Here is a 22,899-nt window from a genome sequence, read left to right on the forward strand (position 1 = left end):
CGTAAATGAGCAGTTAAGTGATATGTAATGACTGTCAGTAGGCATTCCTGATCTACATGTCTCACACTGGTAACAACCCTTTCATTTAAAATACAGATGACTTACGAATGTTAATCTTACTGACATATGACCTTTAAATGTATATGTCAGTAGTATCAACTCTTCTAAATTATCTACAAGGGCATGCAGTTCCTGGAAAGTTGATTAAAAATTGACCTTCATATCTACAATCCTGCAGTCCAATGTCTTATTTCAGAGAAATACATGTTTTTATTATAAGCAAATAAGAACACAGTACAGTATAGGTAAACCTTGACTAATTACAAACATATTTTCATTTGTTATCTCACAGTGCCGTGAGTTCTGATGTACAGACTCTCCCCTGACACCGATGCCTTTGAGATGTAACACTGCGGCTTTATGAATCCACTTGGTTTATACAGATGCCACATAAACCAAGGTGAAGCACAAAGTAGACACGGCCCTCTGAGCAAAACAGCAAAACACAAACAAAATGGTAGCACTAGACATAGTCCCTGTATTAGCAAGACCCACGATTCAGGCATAATCAAAAACACCAACACTTCTCTGGAGTGCTCCTCTCCAGACATTGAACACTGCTTCCTTTGGAAGTCAGCTACTTAAGCCCCAGACCACACCCTGGGGTGGAGATAAGTGGACAACCTCCCACCCTCTCTTTGGATGTCCACATAAAAGACAGCCCATTATAGCAAATTAGCTTAATCCCTCACCGCACTTAGTGTGCTGGAGGAAAAAGTCTGGGTTTTACATCCTTGACGCCATTAGGCCTAGCGAAACATACCTCCCCTCCAGCACTTTACCAGTGACTTTGTCACACTGTAATAATAAATAATAATAAAAAATAATAATATTGCAGTAACAAAGTCTAAATTTCACATATTCAATGTTTCCATGTATCTTAGCACTTACAGAGTGCTGCTGTATTCTTATATTTCTATATTCTGCTTTAGTTTGTTGGTTATAATAATCAGGCAGAGTTCTGTAGCAGAGCTGGCAGCAAAATGAGAGGACATCTATAAAGAAGTTCACTTCTGGTGTACTGTTTTAGCTCTGCTGACAGGGACGTTTTTGATGTTCATGCTTCCCTAGGCATCACCTCTTCTCTGTCCATTTATTCCTCGGATCTTGCACCTTCACTAACAGTTTGTTTGTTATCACCAGCCCCCCCTTGATCGCAGTAATCCACCCTCCCTTGGCACCCGCCTGAGTGATGACAGTCTCGAACTTAGAGACAATGTTCTCCCTTCCTCAGCCACCTCTGCTTCCTCCGCTTCTTCTGTGACCACCATTTCCTCCTGCAGGCTATTCAAAGTCTGCCCCTGCATATAGATGATCGGAATAGTGATGCAGATTACGGCGTTTTCAGCGCTGACTATCTTAATAGCCATTTTGAAACTATGCAGAAGGGTGCATAGGTCCTTAATCTATGCCCATCCCATAAACGTGATATGTGCCACATAAGTACTGCATTAGCCCCAGGCTATAAGACATGATATACTGAGTCAGAGCTCGTTGCTGCTGCCACAATCGCTGCAACATCTCCAGAGTGGAATAATACCATGTCGGCACATCGAATATCAACCTGTTAACTGGCATGGACAAAGGCCTCTGTATCTATGCAAGTCGATGACCTGAGGGGTGCGAATGGCAGAAATGAGCACACAGCTACCATTCTTTCTGTAGCAGGTCACATAGACCAAGATAGTGGCAGAGAAAACACTGTACCACCAGGTTGAGGACATGAGCCATGCAAGGCATGTGTGTGAGCTTGCCTCGCCGTAGGGCCACCACCAGGTTTGCACCATTATCAAACACTGCCTATCCTGGACACAGGTTCAGCAGAGACAGTCATTTGTTAAACTCAGCCTGGAGAGCTCTCCACAACTCTTCAGCTGTATGACTGCAATCTCCAAGGCATATCAAATTTAACACTGCCTGATTGCAGTGAGCCCTGGCTGCGCAGTATGGAGGTGGTGGGGAACAGCTCTGCACTCTTGGAATGTGTGTTTCATTAAGGCAAAGGTTGAGGGTGCAAGTGGAGACCCTAGAGTAGATAGAGGAGGAAGCAGAAGCAGTGGAGGAAGTGTTAAATGTAGAGGTTTGTCCAACAAACCTTGGGGATTCCAAAACTTGTGGAGCAGCGCATGCCCCCACAGCCACCAGAGTTACCCAGTGCCCAGTCAGCGACATGTAAAACCCTTGGGCATGCTTACTTGTCCAAGTGTCTGTGGTGGACGGCACCCTGGCAGACAGAGATTTAGTCAAGGAATGGGTGATGTTGTCTGGAACATGCTGGTGTAGCACAGGCACAGCTTTCTTAGAAAAGTAACGGCGACTGAGCAATTGGTACTGGGGAACTGTGACGGCCATCATCTTTTGTAGACCATCAGAATCTATAAGATGGAAAGGAATTTCTGTGGCCAACTGATTGGAGGTAGTGGAGTTCAGCCTCTTAGCTTTGTCATGCATAGAAGGAAAGAATCTTTCATGTGACTAAAACTGCAGAACTGAGGGCTGGCTGCAGTGCTGAGAGAGGGCAGAGTACAGTGAACCGGACATACTCCTGGACCTTGAGAGAGCTGCAGACGGAGATGTTATGGTGGATTGAGAAAGTTGTGGTGTGCTCATTCTCTGAGATTAGTCACAAACAGCAGGCATGTCTGCTTCCATTACAGCTGACGGTGTGCTCTCAGACAGCGTGTCTGGAGCAGGTAAAGAACCCAAGGTTCTGCGGTCGAAGACCTGCATCTCAATAGTTGGCACGGAAATAGAGGAGGAGGAGGAAGAAGCAGCAGATTCCATTGATGGGGTAGCTGATGGTTGTTGAGGTCCGCTGGTCCACATTTTAGTGCAGTGGGATTCCCAGAGTAATGTAGGTTGATCACGCATGTGAAGTTTCAAACAGGTAGTAGTCAGATTATTGCACTTTTTAACTCTACTCATATTTTTTTTGCAAAGTTGGCAGATTACGTGACCATGGCATAGAATGTGTGAACAGCTCTTCACATGCTCTTTCTGGGCCTCATCAACAATGCGTACCACTGTGCATCTGCCAAAGAAAGGCAGTGGAGTAGCCATCCAGTAACAGTTGTCTTTGCATAAGATGTGATGTTGGTTCGCTAGTGCTTTCACAAACATTACCAACTACCCCACATACACCTTGAACACCAAGCCCAATTCCTCTTTTACCATGGTCTCGCTTTTTCCCTGTCATGTTGCTCAGATAGTGTGGTAGGAGCACAGTATTAGCAACAAAAAAATTTCAGGGGCAGTAAATTACAAGGTGAAATATGGCATGTTGATTCGCGTTAGTTAGAGAAGAAAAAAATATTGTGGACGAGGCCTGTATGACAAAGAAGATACACTACAAACATTTGAAAGTGAGATGTCCCCTACTGTATGACATTAGTAACAGAATAATTTTTTGGGGGCCTCTTTAACAGGCCTCTATAAGACACTAGGGCAGCACGGTGGCTCAGTGGATAGCACTGCAGCCTTGCAGCACTGGGGTCCTGGGTTCAAATTCCACCAAGGACAACATCTGCAAGAAGTTTGTGTGGGTTTCCTCCGGGTACTCCGGTTTCCTCCCACATTCTAAAGACATTCTGATAGGGAATTTGGATTGTGACAGCGATGATAATGTATGCAAACTGTAAAGTGCTGCAGAATATGTTAGCGTTATATAAAAAAATTAAGATGATTTATTTACACTAGATGCTGCAAACAATTTGAAAGTGAGATGTTCCCTACTGTATGACGTTAGTAACAGAAGAATTTGGGGGGCCTCTGGAATACGCTTCTACAACACACTAGACGCCACAAACAATTTGAAAGTGAGATGTCTCCTACTGTATGGCATTAGCAACAGAAGAATTTGGGGGGCCTCTGGAGTAGGCTTATAAAACACTAGATGCTACAAACAATTTGAAAGTCAGATGTCCCCTACTGTATGACAGCGGGCTCCCAGTCAGCATGACTGGAGCGGGTAAAGAACTCTGAGGTTGAACATCTTAATAGTTGGCACGGTAACAGAGGAGGAAGAAGCAGCAGATGCGATAGATGGGGAGGCAGAGTAACGCATGTGTGAAGGTTCATATATGTAGTAGTCAAATTGTTGCACTTTTTACCTCTACTTTTTTATTGCAAACTTTGCAGATTTTGTGAGTTGGCTCATCCTTTTTGAATGACCCAGGCTAAGCAACCCTTGCCACCCCTGTGAGCTGCAGACCCGCAGATGCTGCTGGTTACATCCACAGTTGTGACTGAGGATGCATTGCTCGTTGTGGCTGCATTACTAAGTGTCTGCAATGTATGACATAACATAACCTCCTTGTCTTCCTCCTCAGATGACCTACTCAGCTGTGTGCGTCTATGTTCATGCCAACTGGAATCTAACACATCATCCTCTGTGTTGTCACATTCCTCGCCCTTGGAGTCACCATCCTCCTCTTCCTGCCCTGACAGCACAGTACAGTTTGCATGAGCCTCAGATATCTGAGCCTCATCAGGATCACCTCCCCAGGGGTAAACATCTGATGATGAGGGTCAGGATGCTGCTCGGACCCTTCTTCACCCTGCCTCGGATCCAAGCTAAAAAAAAATTTGTGTATTAGTGCAAATTTCCTCCTCTTGACTCTGTGACTCTTTGATGCTTTTGAGTACACTTCTGATGACTATGTAATAGAAAGTATGAACAGCTCTTCAGACTCACACATCTGTGGTTCCATACAGTCAGTTGTGGGGTAGGAGTCGTGACACAGGGGGGAAGCAAGGGGAATTTGGGTGCCAGCTCTGTGGAGTCAACTGGGTGTGATGTTGAGGTGGAAGAAGAGGAGGAGAGTCCACTTGAAGCTATACTTGCCATCCACTCGAGTACATGCTCTTTCTGGGACTCATCAACAATGCGTACCACTGTGCATCTGCCAAAGAAAGGTAGTGGAGTAGCCCGTCCAGCAACAGATGTTGTCAGTAGTCTTTGCATAGGATGTGACTTTGCTGGTTCACTAGTGCTTTCAGAAACATTACCACCTACCCCACGTACAGCTTTAACACCAAGCCTAATTCCCCTTCCACCACCACCTCTCTTTTTTTTCCAGTCATGTTGCTCAGATACAATCAATTTAAAAGTGAGATGTGCCCTACTGTATGGCGTTAGTAACAGGAGAATTTTTTGGTGGCCTCTGGATCAGGCCTTTATAACACACTAGATGCTACAAACAATTTGCAAGTGAGAGGTCCCTTACTGTATGATGTTACATTGTCAAAATGGCGCTAAAACAAGATGTCCGCTCTTCATATGGAGAGGGACATGTGATTTCATCAGCCAAAGACACAAGCCGTTGCTCCAGGACATTGCGGATGTTTCCTGCACCCTGATTGGCTAGTTGCAAAGTGCACACATAAAGTTAGGAAAAAAAATAAATTAACGTTTTCAAGAACGCTGTACCTCTGAGCTCTGCAAACCCCCTCCTCTCATTAACCACGTGCCAAATGCTCATGATACACCACCATTATGTTTGCTAAAGTGCTGAAAATACTTTTGTGACAACGCAAACATTTCCCTGCACTTTTCGCCAAATGTTACCAATTGTTTCTGATTTTGTAAAATTTTGCTCTTGTTTCCGATCGCGAATCCAAATTTGCCATATTCGTGTCGAATTTATGTTTGGTGATCTATTTACAAACAAATTCGCTTATCACTAGTGTTGAGCATTCCGATACCGCAAGTATCGGGTATCGGCCGATACTTGCGGTATCGGAATTCCGATACCGAGATCCGATATTTTTGTGGTATCGGGTATCGGTATCGGAGGTGTAAAATAAAGAATTAAAATAAAAAATATTGTTATATTAACCTCTCCGGCGGCCCCTGGAACATCACCGCGAGTCACCGGTGTCCGGCAGGCTTCTTTGTTTAAAATGAGCGCCTTTAGGACCTGAGGAATGACGTCGCGGCTTCTGATTGGTCGCGTGGCGGTCACATGGGCGGCACGCGACCAATCAGAAGCCGCGACGTCATTCCGCAGGTCCTAAAGGCGCTCATTTTTAAAAATGAGCGCGTTAATAACTTTCGATGACGTCGCGGCTTGTGATTGGTCGCGTGGCGGTCACATGAGTGGCACGCCACCAATCAGAAGCCGCGACGTCATTCGCAGGTCCTGAAGCCGGCCGGTTAGCCGCGTGATGTCCAGGGGCCGCCGGAGAGGTGAGCATATCAATCTTTTTTATTTTAATTCTTTATTTTACACCTCCCTATGGATCCCAGGGCCTGAAGGAAAGTTTCCTCTCCTTCAGACCCTGGGAACCATCAGGATACATTCCGATACTTGATGTCCCATTGACTTGTATTGGTATCGGATATCGGTATCGGCGATATCCGATATTTATCGGGTATCGGCCGATACTATCCGATACCGATACTTTCAAGTATCGGACGGTATCGCTCATCCCTACTTATCACTAATTACAACCACACCATCCCCTTTCTATGCTACGACCACTATACCATCACCTCTTAGTTACTAAGACGACCACAATGTCCGCCATTGTGATCTATATGAAGTAAAACTGCTACTGTCCTCCCCTATGAATTCTACCCACCTCACCCTTCTCACTTATGAACTACAATCTCCACATTGTCCCCTCCCTTTGCTGCCCCCTCTTTACACTGTTCTACCATGATGCTTCTTCTTTACACTCACAATCCCCTCACTCCATACTAAACACTATGCTTCTCCATACTTAGCCACCCCATACTGCCCCTTTTTCCATATGTTACTTTTTAGCCACACTAAGCAAGCTGCCCCTTCTCTATTCTGAGCACACCATACGCTGTTCCTTTTTCCATACTGAGCCCACCCCACTCTAATCCCTTTTCCATACTATCTCTCACAGACATAAGTTCCCTACACAATGCAGATGATGCTGCCAATCTATATAACACCACAATAGCTGCAGCTTTGGAATCTCTTGCCCTTCTCACACATACCAAAGCTCGCAAAATCAACAGACAGCCCTGGCACACCAGCCTGACCAAAGAACTGAGGCGAGCTTCCAGGGCTGCAGAGCGGAGATAGAAAAGATCCCACTCCAACGAGCACTTTATCGCATTCAAACAGTCCCTCACTACTTTCAAGACCACACTTGCCACAGCAAAACAAACCTACTTCTCATCTCTCATATCCTCCCTGTCTCACAACCCTAAACAGTTATTCAAGGGGGCGTGGCCTAATGCAGGATGTGAGAGGACGTGCGGCTGAGCTCTCCTGCCACAATCTCCCTTAATATCGGTACATGAGGCGCAGCCGAACGTTGGAATCACTGTAAAGAGTGTGCAGGGACCCGGGGAGCAGCAGTAAGCAGTGTGCGGTCAGGTGGAGAAGAGTTCCGCAAGAAGATGACGTGCAGGAGACAGAAGGAGCCGACAGCGTCGGGAAACTCTCAGGCCCAAGATGGCGCCGAGACTGCAGCGGAGGCGGCAATGGCGAGCGCGGCATATCAAAGGAAGATGGATAAGCTGGAACGCTTTGCGAGGTCAGAGGGGGCTGCTAATGAGCGGTCAGCGGCTGAAGGTGAGAGACCTGAAACAACACATGTCCCTGTGGAACAACAAGAAGGAGGGGGCCAGTCGCAGAGCAGTGAGGAGGAACAGAAATCCCCTGATGTGGCTGCACGTGCTGGCCAGCTTAAACAGCCGGATACATTGGACATAGCAGAGCCAACGCTCAAAGATATATTCTCTGTGGTAATGTACAACAAGTCTGCCCTTGCAGCTCTGAACAGTCGTGTGGATGATTTAAAGGGAGAGATGGGTGCGATTAATGCTGCAATGCACAAAGTTGAACAAAGAGTGGAGTTGGTGGAAGAATGTGTGGGGAGCGCTGAAGACCAGGTTAATGAACTGTTGAAAAGGGAAAAAAAGGATGTCCAGGGTATAGCTGAACTGAAATTTAAAACCAATGATCTTGAGAACCACTCCCGCAGGAGCAACCTGAGGATTGTGGGGGTGCCAGAAAAAGTGGAAGGAAATAACCCCACTGAGTACATTGAGTCATGGCTGAAAAATACTGTAGGTGGGGATGGTCTCACTAAAATGATTTCCGTTGAAAGGGCACATCGTGTGCCCACTAGACCCCTGCCCCCAGGATCAGCCCCAAGAGTCATCTTGGCTAAAGTTCTGAATTATCGGGACCGGGATACTCTGCTGAGGAAAGCAAGGAACTGTGCGGATCTAATCATAGACGGCAATCACATCTCCATCTACCCAGATTATTCTGCAGCAGTCCAAAAGCTCCAAATGACGTTTGGAGAAGTCAAAAGGCAACTACGGGACATGGATTTGTGCTATTTAATGATTTATCCAGCTAAGCTGAGAGTCGTTGCCTTGGATCGGGTGCACTTTTTTCAAAATCCAGAGGAGGTGACACACTGGCTTGATTCTAACACTAAAAATATCAGAGCGCAACGGTCCCGTTGAAGTAAACTCTGAGTGATGTTAAAACAGTGATTAACTGTTATTCAGTTTGAATTTGATAAGTTAATGGTCATCTCTGAGATGACATAATGCTATGTTGTTATATGTGGGTTGTGTTCGGCGGTGCAACGGTTATTGCAGTTTGATAAATGTGGACGGGAGAGTAGTTGGAGTACAGAGCTTGTATTGTTAGGCTGTAAAAATGCCCTCCTAGTTCTCAAATAGAGAGGGAGAGTGAATTCTTATCAGCTTAAAAGTTGTGGGAGACAATCAATTTTTTGGGAGGGGGATGGAAGGGAAGGATGGGAGTTATTTCAGTTGGAAGGTTGGGACAGGGGGTAGAGGAGGGAAGGTGGAGGGGCGGGGGGGGAGAACCGAGACCTCATTTATAACGAGTCAAATGTTTGGTATTGTGACATATCATGGGGGGTAGAATTAAAATTATAAGCTGGAACGTTAGGGGTCTCGCCAATGTCTCAAAGTGGGCCGCAATTCTACAATATCTGCTGAAGCTGAGGCCCTCGGTGATTTGCCTTCAAGAAACACACCTGGTAGAAGACAAAGTAGCTATGTTACAAAAAAGATGGGTGAGGAAGGCTTATCACTCGACGTACTCAGCCTATGCTACGGGAGTGTCTGTATTAATCCACACTTCCACTCCATATGAAGAAGTGGAGGTTATAATAGACAAGGATGGGCAATACGTGTTTACTGTATGTAAGATATTGATATGCTCACCAATGTCCAATATAAAGAAGCTGGCACTTCCAATACACTACAAACCACACATGGTTGCCCAAAGGGGAACCAGAACGAAGAGATCCAGAATGATATGCAAAAGGCTTTATTAGGAAATAAAGTAAAATAACACACATAAAACTAGCCCAAGCACCCTAACATAAGGTGGAGGCTGTGTGCAATATATTCAGTCAAATACTCATTTTAACATGGTAGTGGTATCAAGATGACATGCTCAATTCTGTACCTTTAAGCTACCCAAGTATGCCCAGAATATAACATCAACAACCATATAACATCAGTAACAATATGTATAATCCATCTGTGTGGCCATATCTACCTGTCAAATAGCAGCACAGCGTTCCACCTCACCCCAACGCACGCTTCGCACCTGGCTTCTTCCGGGGGTGTGACATCTCGCAGAGATGTGGTGACCTCTTCAGGCCTCGCTGTCAGGACTCCGGGACCCCTATCTCATCTGTGCCGTGGAGTTAGACGTCTTTCTGCACCAGGTGGATTTTCTCCCATTTATCTTCCATGCCCAGAAAGCAGCGAGGTGCTGACGGGAGCACGGACCTTGGGATATTTAGCCCTAGACAGGGTCTGAATGTTGGGAGGCAGTTATGGGGGGCTTCCGCTCTGTTAATGTCCGCCAGTTACTGCATAATAAGTTTGTTGTTGTGCTCGGAGACTCCATCCAGAGATCGGTGTATAAAGATCTCGTGAAGTTTCTGCAAGGAGACGAGTTTCTATCTGAAATGCAGCTGAGAGACAAGGGGGAATTCACTTTTGAGAATGACTCGCTGATAGAGGGCGGCCAACTGAATGAAATGACCAATGAAACCACATTCCAAGAAGTGCGGCAGTACCGGAGCGGCCACCATCTTGTCCGCTTCTACTTCCTGACCCGCGTCTACTCTGCTTACCTGGAGAGCATACTGTCAGATTTCCAGAGCGGCCCCCAACCGGATGTGCTGATATCAAACTCCTGCGTTTGGGATCTTAATAGGTACAATAACAAACATCTGGAGGGCTACAAGACCAACCTGGACCACCTGTTCCTGCGCCTCAAGGAGGTTCTGAGCCCACAGTGCCTCATCATATGGACAATGACCATGCCGGTCGGATTCAGGGAGAATGACGGCTGTTTCCAGAACCCCCCACACAACCTGCGGAAGGACATCGTGGAAGCGAACTTATGCAGTGCCATCTTGGCTGATTTCCACCAGCTGGACGTCTTGGACATGCACTACCATTTCCGCTATGACCTGAACCTCAGATGCATTGACGCCACCCACTGGAACCAGGAGGCACATCGGAAGTACACACAGATCCTGCTGACCCACATCGCAGTGGCCTGGGGTGTGAAAATGCCAAAGGCGAAGACGCTAAAAGGTTCTCCTCTTCTCCCCGCGCCTCCTCACTGGTTCTCATTTGGAAACGACCCCCATCCCATGCCATACCCCCCAATCCAAGAGCGAGAGAACTGCAGCCCAGGTTCTTCGCCCTTTGGGAATGACAACCCGCTACTGTGTGCCAACCTGACCCCTGACGGCTTCACCTCTCCTCCATGGTGTGACCCGACATTCAGCGACTATGGTGGGATTTATAGAGGATCTCCTCTTCTTCCCTCGCCTCCTCACCAGTTTTCAATGGAAAACGACCCCCATCCCATGCCGTACCCCCCAATCCAAGAGCGAGAGCACTTCATTCCGGGTTCTCCGCCCTTTGGGAAAGACATCCCGCCAATGTTCGCCAGCATGAACCCCAACTGCTTCACCCGTCCTTCACGTCATGACCCCGCAGTCAGGAACCATGGTGGGATTTATAGAGGTTCTCCTCTTCTCCCCTCGCCTCCTCACCGGTTCCCATTGGAAAACGGCCCCCATCCCATGCCGTACCCCCCAATCCAAGAGCGGGAGCACTGCGGCCCGGGTTCCCCTCTTCTTCCCTCGCCTCCTCACCAGTTCTCATTGGAAAATGACCCCAATCCCATGCTGTACCCCCCAATCCAAGACCGAGAGCACTGCGGCCCGGCTCCTCCATCCCTTGGGACGCGCAGCCCACTACTGTTACCCCCTGACTGCTTACCCCTTCCTCCAGGTCCTGATTTCATTCGTTCTGGCCCCATGATGCCACCTCCCATGAATTTCGGAAACTTTCCCCCCGGTACTCTGCACCCAAGAGAAGTCTGGGAAATGAACATGCAGCCAAGAAAGTTGCTGAATTCGAGGGGGAAAAGGAGCCACCCATACCACCCACCTGATGACCACCCATGTCACCTGGAATCTAATGACCTTTACTAGCCGGAAACTCCAGGCTCTCCCTGACTACAGGGGGCGCTAGAGTCCACTGTCTAATCCATGGGAGAGCACAGGACACATATCTGGATCCTGTGCTGTGTGATCCCCGCGTGTGCTGTGTGATTCCTGCCCAATCTGTGTGAGCCCTGCCCATGCTGTGTGAGCCACCTGTGGTGTGTGATCCCCCCATGTGCTGTTTGATCCCTGCGTGTGCTGTGTGATCCCCGCATGTGCTGTGTGATCCCCACGTGTGCTGTGTGATCCCTGCGTGTGCTGTGTGATCCCCACACATGCTGTGTGTTCCCCGCCCGTACTGTGTGTGTTCCCCGCCCGTGCTGTGTGTTCCCCATCCGTCCTGTGTTCCCACCCATGTTGTGTGATCCCCGCCCATCCTGTGTGTTCCCCTCCCATGCTGTGTTCCCCGCCCGCCCTGTGTGTTCCCCTCCCGTGCTGTGTGTTCCCCTCCCATGCTGTATGTTCCCCGCCCATTCTGTGTGTTCCCTGCCCGCCCTGTGTGTTCCCCTCCCGTGCTGTGTGTTCCCCTCCCGTGTTGTGTGTTCCCTGTCCATCTGTGTTCCCTGCCCATCCTGTGTTCCCCACCCATCCTGTGTGTTTCCCACCCATCCTGTGTGTTCCCCGCCCATCTTGTGTGTTCCCCGCCCATCCTTTGTGTTCCCCGCCCATCCTGTGTGTTCCCCGCCCATCCTCAGCGCTCCCCACCCGTGCTCTGTGTTCCCTGCCACTGCTGCGCTTTCCCCGCCCGTGCTCTGCGTTCCCCGCCCATGCTGTGTGATCCCTGCCCATCCTGTGTGTTCCCCGCCCATCCTTTGTGTTCCTGGCCTGTGCTGTGTTCCCTGCCCGTGCTGTGTGTTCCCTGCCCATGCTGTGTGTTCCCTGCCCATCCTGTGTGTTCCCCGCCCATCCTGTGTGTTCCCCGCCTGTCCTGTGTGTTCCCCGCCCATCCTGTATGTTCACTGCCCATCCTGTGTGTTCCCCGCCCATGCTGTGTGATCCCTGTCCTTGCTGTGTGTTCCCCACCCATCCTGTATGATCCCCTTCCGTGATGTGTGTTCCCCGCCCGTGCTGTGTGATCCTCTCCCGTGCTGTGTGTTCCCCGCCCGTGCTGTGTGATCCCTGCCCGTACTGTGTGATACCTGCCCGTGCTGTGTGATCCCTGCCTGTTCTGTGTGATCCCTACCCGTTCTGTCTGATCCCTGCCCGTTCTGTGTGATCCCTGCCTATTCTGTGTGATCCCTGCCCGTGCTGTGTGATCCCTGCCCGTACTGTGTAATCCCTGCCTGTTCTGTGTGATCCCTGCCCGTACTGTGTAATCCCTGCCTGTTCTGTGTAATCCCTGCCCGTGCTGTGTGATACCTGCCCGTGCTGTGTGATCCCTGCCCGTTCTGTGTGATCCCTGCCCGTGCTGTGTGATCCCTGCCCGTACTGTGTAATCCCTGCCTGTTCTGTGTGATCCCTGCCTGTGCTATGTGATCCCTGCCCATTCTGTGTGATCCCCACTCTCCCCAGTCCCACAAGCTCGCTGCCTCGGGGTAATCCTTGACGCTGATCTCTCCTTCAAACCACATATCCAAGCCCTTTCCACTTCCTGCCGACTGCAACTCAAAAATATTTCACGAATCCGTTCATTCCTCAACCATGAATCTGCAAAAACCCTAGTCCATGCCCTCATCATCTCTCACCTTGACTACTGCAACCTCCTGCTCTGTGGCCTCCCCGCTAACACTCTCGCACCCCTCCAATCTATTCTAAACTCTGCTGCCCGACTAATCCACCTGTCCCCCCGCTATTCCCCGGCCTCTCCCCTCTGTCAATCCCTTCACTGGCTCCCCATTGCCCAGAGACTCCACTACAAAACCCTAACCATGACGTACAAAGCCATCCACAACCTGTCTCCTCCATACATCTGTGACCTCGTCTCCCGGTACTTACCTACCCGCAACCTCCGATCCTCACAAGATCTCCTACTCTACTCCCCTCTTATCTCCTCTTCCAACAATCGTATACAAGATTTCTCTCGCGTATCCCCCCTACTCTGGAACCCTATACCACAACACATCAGACTCTCGCCTACCATCGAAAACTTCAAAAAGAACCTGAAGACCCACCTCTTCAGACAAGCCTACAACCTGCAGCTACCACCGATCGACCAAACCGCTGCATGACCATCTCTACCCTCACCTACTGTATTCTCACCCATCCCTTGTAGATTGTGAGCCCTCGCGGGCAGGGTCCTCATTCCTCCTGTACCAGTTATGACTTGTATTGTTTAAGATTATTGTACTTGTTTTCATTATGTATACCCCTCCTCACATGTAAAGCGCCATGGAATAAATGGCGCTATAATAATAAATAATAATAATAATAATAATAAGTGTGGGGTTTTATCCTAGCCATCCACCAATAGTAAGCGGAAGGCAGGAACATGTGACCGAGAGTGGATATTGAGCAGTGACCGGGCAATTGCGGCGCTTGCATCGATGCCTGCTTCCTGTAGTAAAGGTCACTTCCGGACCTGCGCTCCCTGGAACGCTCGTTGGTACGCAAACAATCCAGGAGTGAGCGCATCCGTAAATGAACAGGGCAGGAGACGGCGCATGTGCACTGCCGCGGAAACAGAAGGCTCCACCGCAAGATGAAAAAAGAAAGGGGAAAGAAAAGAAAAACCAGAGGGAGGAGGGCCCATAAATATCGGGCTGTATAATAACTGTTATGTCTGTGGAAAGTGGGGGCAGATAAAGATGGCATAACAGATAGGGGAGAATAAAATGAATAAAAGTGCATCGTGTCCATTATTTAAAGTGATATAGTGCATACATTATAAAAAGGACTTGTGAAGTCATATGATGTACCCATTATATGTTACACCATTATTTACAAGAAATGTCGTGCCTACATTATAAAAGGGGGCTTGTGAAATTATATGATGTGCCCTTATATAATACATCATTATTTAAAATAAATGTGCCCATATAACGCGTAGTGCTCATTGTGCCACAATAAGTTGCACCACAGTGGCGTGATATCCACCAAAAAAATACCATCAGTAAGCCAAGATATAGGAGATATGTTGTGGATTATAAAATTCTTGAATTAAAAAGATCCTAAAAAGAGCATCTTATCCCAAAGGATACCCTACCGAAATTAGTGCAAATCTAAAATACCTCCATATTCTGTATATCCAACCTAATGATCCCCTCATCCACATTTTGTACCCTAGCCCATCAGTAATAAAGTCCCCCTCCTCCCATAAAGTTACCCCATACATTCTCCCCACTAGACCAAAGGAGAGGCAGCGACGAAAAGAAAAGAAGATCACTAATAATTACACTTATTGTGCTAAATCAAAATTAGTGAGCCATCTTAAAGTAATGCTGATAGTCCTTTCATTTTTATCCAAAGGGTTAATATCCTCTGTCCATTGGTTTGCTGATCTTGTAGAGGATTTCCATAATGTCTCTTAACCATCCATGTGATAACCTCAGGTCCGATTCTGGGGATACCCCTTCTACAGAGAACCCGATACGCTGGGGATCACCTCTCATATGTCACATGTACCTAGAAACTAATAAAAACAATGTTAAAATCATATAATACAAATAGACCACTATATAATGAACCCCAACCTAATTCCCTAAAAGAATGTCTCGCAAGGATTTTCAAGGAATAGAGTCCGGAATGCATCTATATTTATAAAAATGAAGCGAATCCTAATGTTTCATTAAGACCTTGTGGGGTCATAGCCCCTAGCCTATAGATCCACCTACTCTCTAATTGAGCCAATGTCCTACCTATGTCTCCACCGCGTATGTCAAAATTTATTTGATCTATACCCTTGATTTTCAAACCACCCGGCTGTCCACCATGGTACTTTTTAAAATGCCTGGGCAGTGTTTTAAGGGTAGTTTCATCCTCCACTAACCTCGCTTTACTGATGTCCCTGATGTGTTCCCTTGTCCTGATCTTAAGTTCCCTGGTAGTTAGCCCTATATATATTTTCCCGCACGGGCATTGGGCATGATAGATCACCCCTTGGGAATTGCAACTCAGATGATTCTTATGCTGTACGTCTTTGATCCATCATAGTTACAAAACTCTGTGGATCTAGTATGGTTAAGACAGCCTTTACACATCCCACAGGGGAAAAAACCTTTCCGATCTCCACCTACCAGTCTGGTGGATCCTGACTTGGGAGTCACATAATGGCTTCGTACCAGGGCATCCTTGAGGTTCGGGGAACGTTTTGCCACAAAGGAAGGGGCTGGGGGCAGTACCTGTTTCAAAATAGGATCTACCATTAGTACTTCCCAGTGTTTCCGAATGATGTTGGTGAGCATTTGCCACTGGCAATTGTGTGTCGAGATAAATCTCACCTGTTTATCCTCCCTGTCTCTTATCTCATTCCTCTGTCTATATAGCAATTCATTACGATTAGTCCTCTTGGCTCTCATATATCCCCTTTTGATGCATCGGGAACTATATCCTCTTGCTTCGAACCTGCGTGTGAGGTCTTCAGCTTGATTTTCAAACAAAGTGTCCTCTGAACATATTCTTCTTAATTGCAGAAACTGTCCGATTGGAATTCCTCTAATCGTCGATCTAAGATGGGAGGAGTCAGCTTGTAGGAGCGCATTTGTGGCCGTGGGTTTCCTGTATACGTCGGTGCTTATACGGCCATCCTGTGTCACCACAATCCTCAGGTCTAGGAAATCCAGGTCTCTGCCTGTGCGAAATGTTAACTTGACATTAATGTCATTGTTGTTTAACGCATTCATAAATGCTTGCAATCCATCCAGAGTACCCTCCCAGAAAAACAGAATATCATCAATATATCTCATCCAGTTGTGAACAAAGTTCACATCCTGGATGAGATCCCCCTGAAAAATGTGTCTCTCCCATGCCCCCAGAAATAAATTTGCGTAAGCCGGGGCACAGGAAGCCCCCATCGCCGTACCTTGTAACTGAAGAAAAATATTATTATTAAATGTAAAAACATTATGATTTAAAATAAATTCCAATAAAATCAGAACAAGGTTGGCGATGGGGGGATGGACATTGCTAGATTGCAGAAACCATCTTGCGGCCCGAATGTCATCAGTGTGGCGGATGGACGTGTAAAGCGCCTCCACATCCGCTGTAACCATGATGATATTATCCTCTACCTGTAGTTGATCAATGCGCTGAAGAGCCGCCGTAGTGTCTTTGATGTATGAAGGTAATGTGGCTACTATTGGTTTTAATACATAATCCACAATGTCCGACACTACTTCACATAATCCCCCAATACCTGCGACTATAGGTCGTCCGGGTGGATCCATGGGGTCTTTGTGTAGTTTAGGGATGATGTAGAACGTTGGGAGCCTTGGATGGAGTTTCTTTGTAGTGTCCAATAACTTACTGGAAATAATGCCTTCCATGAATGCTTTCTCAAGGATATGGACCAATTTGTCCTGGAAGGAAGATAAAGGGTTAAACACCAACCTGCGATAGCACGTCGTATCCTCCAATAATTTATTAGCCTGTTTCTCGTACATCTGAGAAGGCCAGATGACGAGGTTACCCCCTTTATCTGCAGGTTTAAAAACAACATCCTTCCAGGATTGTAACTCTTCCAACACCATACGTTCCCTTCTATCCAAATTAGATGGATTTCTACAGTTCCCCGCCAGGCATTCGATGTCTCTTGTGGCCAGTTTAGTAAAAATTTCAACTGCTGGGCATAATCCCAATGCAGGAAATTTTTAGGATATACTGTAAAGATGGCTCGGGATATTACTCACCTCGGCAATTGCATTTTCCTCTTCCAATGCAATGAGATTCTCCAGTGCCTCCATTTCTTCAGGTTTAGTGACAGTGTCGGGTGATTTATTTTTATAGTGCAACTTCTTTAAAATGATTTTCCTCGATAGCAGGTGGGTGTCCTCCACTGCTGTGAATGCATCTATTCGGGAGGAAGGAGAAAAATTAAGACCTCGTTCTAACACCTTTTCCTGGATAGGTGATATTTCATGTTGAGACAAATTTACTACCTTGAACTGGTCCTTCTTATTTTGGCACTTATATGTCTTATTGAACATCTCCGGAAAATGTTTCTTACGCGTGCCAGTTCTAAGATTAAAGTCCCTTCGATCTTCAGTGTCACTAGCTGTAGTGTGACTTTCAGCGCCCGAGGTACTTGATGCCACGGATGGTTCCCTAGATCTGTTTTTATTAGGGACACCTCTTTTCCTGTTTTGCCACTTATACACTTTATCCGTGTCATAATCTATCACATCTCGTTTAAATTTTTTAAGTTTCCCCTGGCTCACCTCTTCCTCCCATTTAACGGTGTCAGTCTCTAGTTCTTTAAACCATTTATCCAGGGTGTCTTTAGGTACATCCTTATTCAATATAATTTGTATCCTCTCCAACTCCTCATCCATTTCCGCCAAGGAGAGAGTATTTTTCTCAATAAGGATTTGGATGAATTCACAAGAGCATGTGGTTGCTGCCATGGTCCATCTCTTAGTTAAACCCTCATCGTCCAATTCAAAGGTCGGGTATAGTTGGACCCTAAGTCCTCTTGGTATGATCTTTTTTGATAAATAATTCTCTAACGTGGCTCGATTCCACCAGAGCTTAGTTTTGCGATATAATACATTCCTATATCGGTGCATACTTTCCCTAAAATCCTGCGAGACATCCTGCGAAACTGTTACGGTGCTATGTTTAAATATGTCCAAAGCCTTAATGCGCCAAGAGCTTTCTTTGGCTTTCAAATCCATCATGTAAGATGATCTATGAAAAGAAATACAGTAAACTAGTACACAAATGTTTAGGTTGAAAGAATAGTACTCCTTCACCCAATGCTAAGTGTAAGCATTATTCAATAAATGGACGAAAAAATAGCTGCAAAAGACAGCCTAAACTTAGATATGCTCACCAATGTCCAATATAAAGAAGCTGGCACTTCCAATACACTACAAACCACACATGGTTGCCCAAAGGGGAACCAGAACGAAGAGATCCAGAATGATATGCAAAAGGCTTTATTAGAAAATAAAATAAAATAACATACATAAAACTAGCCCAAGCACCCTAACATAAGGTGGAGGCTGTGTGCAATATATTCAGTCAAATACTAATTTTAACATGGTAGTGGTATCGAGATGACATGCTCAATTCTGTACCTTTTAAGCTACCCAAGTATGCCCAGAATATAACATCAACAACCATATAACATCAGTAACAATATGTATAATCCATCTGTGTGGCCATATCTGTTAGGTTTCGAGTTCCCACTTCTGCACAGGGGGAATCTCGGGCCGTCTCCGCTGCGGTCTCCCATTTCTATCCAGCCGCAGTGGAGTCTGCTCAGCAGGGACGTCGGTCCCAGCGTCTTGCTCGGTCTCGCTCTGTACAGAGAGTTACTGATGCTTCTTCAGCTCCTGCCATTAAAGTCAGTGCTGGTCAGCAACGAGCGGACTTCTCTGGGACTAAGTCCTTATTTGCGCACACTGAGCATGCCCAGGGCAAGATCTCCCGTTGGAAATCGAGGGTCATGTGCTCAGGCTCTGCAGCGCATTCCATTGGTCCTCTTGGCAGGTCTTGGAAGGGCAAAGTTTCTGTGGCTACTTCCTGTCCTGCAACTATATAAACTGCGCATGACCGCACGGCCATGCGCTAGTGTACAATTATTATGTGTGTGTGTAGATGGATGTATGTCGATGGATGAAAGCTCCTAAGTATCCCTCCCTAGAGTTGTTGTCTGCTCGCGGATGATGGTAGCTCTCTAGCGCCCGACTATCCATCTGTATGTTACACACATCACAGCGTCCTATAGCTGTGCCTGCCAGTACGGCGCCGTGCGCTTGCCTTGCGCTTTCCATACCCAAGCCTGGGTGGTTAGTGGCGTCCGTCAGTGCGGCATCGCACGCACTCTTGTGCTCATTTATTACTAATAAGGTTCATTACACACCCAGTTGCGGTGTTGTGCCAGCAAGGGTCTAATCGGACTTCAATCCCTTTCGGGGTTAAGTTCTCTGACTGCTTGCTCGCGCTCTATGTGCGGTACCGCGGTCCTGTGACTTAACAGGATCGCTTTCTTCATGTTGGGTGAGGTTTAACCCACGTGTTTATACTTTTAGTACCGCCATATAGTCTGTCATTCACTAGCAGCGGGTTTCGCCTGCACGGTGGACCCCGGACTGCAAACGCATCTATATCATCTTACTTGGTGCGTTCCGCCAGTCCTAACATTACACTAGCGCCAGGGTCTGGCTAGTGATGACAGACAAACAGCAATCCTTGCGGTTTATCCAGCAGCTGGAGGGTAGGTTGGCGGCTCTCGAGAGCACAACCTCAGCTGTGGATGTGACCGCAGTTGCTGTACAGGCTGCCATCGTGGCTGCTGCAACTTTGTCCATTGCCACCCCTGTTCCGACATTTTCTCGCCTCCCGCTGCCAGAAAAATTTTCTGGTGATAGCAAATTTTGTAGGGGATTCGTGAGTCAGTGCTCTATTCATCTTGAGCTCCTGGCTGCACGCTTCCCCACAGAGCGGGCTAAGGTGGGATTTATTGTATCTCTATTGTCGGACAGGGCGTTGGAATGGGCTACGCCGCTGTGGGAGCGTGGCGATCATGTGGTGCAGAGTGCTCCGCTGTTTTTGAGCACTCTGAAACAGGTCTTTTTAGGACCTCAAGTCACCCATGATACTGCGCTCCAACTGCTGGCATTAACTCAGGGTGAGTCCTTGGTCAGTCATTTTGCCGTCCAATTCCGCACTTTAGCATCTGAGCTGGAATGGTCGGATAAAGCTCTTATCCCCATATTTTGGAGGGGCTTGGCTGACCACGTAAAGGACGCTCTGGCCACTAGGGAGATTCCTACCACACTGGAGGAGATAATAACAGTCTCCACTCGAATTGATCTCCGTTTTAACGAGCGGAGGTTAGAGCGAGCCCAGTGTAGGCAGAGGTTTCGGCTGGCTCCTACTTTCGCCAAACCTCTGGAATCTCCGGTCCTGGTTCCTGAGTCACATGAGGCCAGAGTAGGGTCACAAGCGGGATCTAAGTCTCGGACCGCTTGTGCACTCAGGGTCTGTCATGTTTGCCAGCAGTCAGGACATCTAGCCACCAGATGTCCTCAGCGGTCGAGGAAACGTCAGCGTCTAGTGGTCGTAGGTGGAGGTACAATAGACACGGCGACGTTTGCCTCTAAATTGTCCTTTAAGGGGACAATTACTATAGGCTCATTCTCCCACTCTGTAGAGCTCTGCGTGGATTCTGGGGCGGAGGGCAATTTTATGTCTTCTGCCTTCGCCCAACGTCACGCAATACCCCTGGTTATGCTAGCTCAACCTGTAACGGTACGAGTGGTGAATGGGTCGACACTGCCCTCACAGATAACACATCAGACCATCCCTTTTACTCTGTCCATGTCGCCATCTCATCAGGAGATTATTTCTCTGCTCGTCATTCCAGAGGGAATTGATGAGATCCTGTTGGGAATACCTTGGCTACGGTACCACTCTCCTCATATCGAGTGGTCCTCTGGCAGAATTCTGGGATGGGGCGAATCTTGTGGGGGTAGGTGTCAGAGGGAGTGCATTCAGGTTGCTACTACAGAGGTACCCGCAGATCTATCCTCTCTCCCCAAGCAGTATTGGTCTTATGCAGACGTGTTCTCCAAAAAGGCGGCGGAGACCCTTCTGCCCCATCGCCCCTATGACTGTCCTATTGACCTCTTGCCTGGTGCTGAGCCTCCCCGGGGTAGAGTCTATCCGCTATCTCTCCCGGAGATGGAGGCAATGTCACAGTACATCCAGGAAAATCTGGCAAGAGGGTTCATCAGGAAGTCAGTGTCACCTGCTGGGGCAGGATTCTTCTTTGTGCAGAAGAAGAATGGGGAATTGCGTCCATGCATAGACTACAGGGGTCTTAACGCCATCACCGTTAAGAATAAGTACCCTTTGCCTCTGATATCCGAGCTATTCGATAGGCTTCGGGGAGCAAGGGTATTTACTAAATTAGATCTGCGGGGTGCTTACAACCTGATTCGCATCCGTGAGGGGGACGAATGGAAGACGGCGTTTAACACCAGGGATGGGCACTATGAATATCTGGTGATGCCCTTCGGGCTCTGTAATGCCCCAGCCGTTTTCCAAGACTTTGTGAACGATATCTTCCGGGATATGCTTTCCACCTCGGTCGTAGTCTATCTGGATGATATTCTCATCTACTCTCCAGATATTGACTCCCACCGGAGAGATGTTAGCAAAGTCTTCGACCTCCTACGGGCAAACTCTCTCTATGCCAAGTTGGAGAAGTGTATGTTTGAGCAGGAGTCCTTATCTTTCCTAGGCTACATCATCTCAGCCCAGGGATTGGCTATGGATCCTGCCAAACTACAGGCTGTGATGGACTGGCAGGAACCCCATTCTCTTAAAGCGGTGCAGCGCTTTATGGGATTCATCAATTATTATCGCCAGTTCATCCCGCACTTCTCAACTTTGGTAGCTCCCTTGGTTGCCCTCACCAAAAAGGGGGCGAATCCCAAATTGTGGTCTGAGGAGGTCTCCAAGGCCTTTATCTCTATAAAGTCACACTTCGCTAGCGCTCCCATTCTACATCGCCCCGATGTTGATAAGCCATTTATCATGGAGGTGGATGCCTCTTCTGTTGGTGCTGGAGCAGTCCTCTTCCAAAAGGATGCTCAAGGTCGGAAGCATCCATGCTTCTTTTTCTCCAAGACCTTCGCACCAGCAGAGAGGAATTATTCCATCGGGGACAGGGAGTTGCTAGCCATGAAGTTGGCTTTCTCGGAGTGGAGACATCTCTTGGAGGGAGCACGTTTTCCCTTCCAAGTCTTCACAGACCATAAAAATTTGGTATACCTGCAGACAGCTCAGCGGTTGAATTCTCGCCAGGCCAGATGGTCCTTGTTCTTCTCCCGGTTTCATTTCACCCTCTATTTCCTTTCTGGGGAGAAGAACATTCGGGCCGACGCTCTCTCTCGCTCCGTTGTGTCATCTGCGGAGGAGGAGGAGGAGCCTCGGCTTATTGTCCCCACCGAGAGCTTGAGAACTGTGGCTCCGGTTTCGCTGGAGTCTGTGCCCCCGGGCAAGACTTTTGTTCTATCCAGTTTGCGACCGGAGGTTCTTTCTTGGGCACACTCGTCCAGGGTGGGTGGACATTTTGGTACTAAAAGGACATCTGAGCTACTGGCGAGGACATACTGGTGGCCGCATATGGCCCGTAATGTCGCGGAGTATGTTCGGGCGTGTTTCTCTTGCGCCAGGAACAAGACTCCTCGGCAACGGCCACCTGGTTTGCTTTATCCTCTG

General features: G+C 47.7%; 1 protein-coding gene across 1 annotated transcript; it reads left to right on the plus strand.

Annotated features, from left to right (window-relative positions):
- Positions 1–9,752: 9,752 nt before the first annotated feature.
- LOC138674490 (PC-esterase domain-containing protein 1A-like) lies at positions 9,753–11,559 on the plus strand. The gene has a single exon (XM_069762326.1). It carries the CDS (start codon positions 9,877–9,879, stop codon positions 11,557–11,559), a length of 1,683 nt encoding a protein of 560 aa, XP_069618427.1. The 5' UTR covers positions 9,753–9,876.
- The last annotated feature ends 11,340 nt before the right edge of the window (positions 11,560–22,899 follow it).

Source organism: Ranitomeya imitator, chromosome 4 (genome assembly GCF_032444005.1).
Source record: "Ranitomeya imitator isolate aRanImi1 chromosome 4, aRanImi1.pri, whole genome shotgun sequence".
NCBI lineage: Eukaryota > Metazoa > Chordata > Amphibia > Anura > Dendrobatidae > Ranitomeya > Ranitomeya imitator.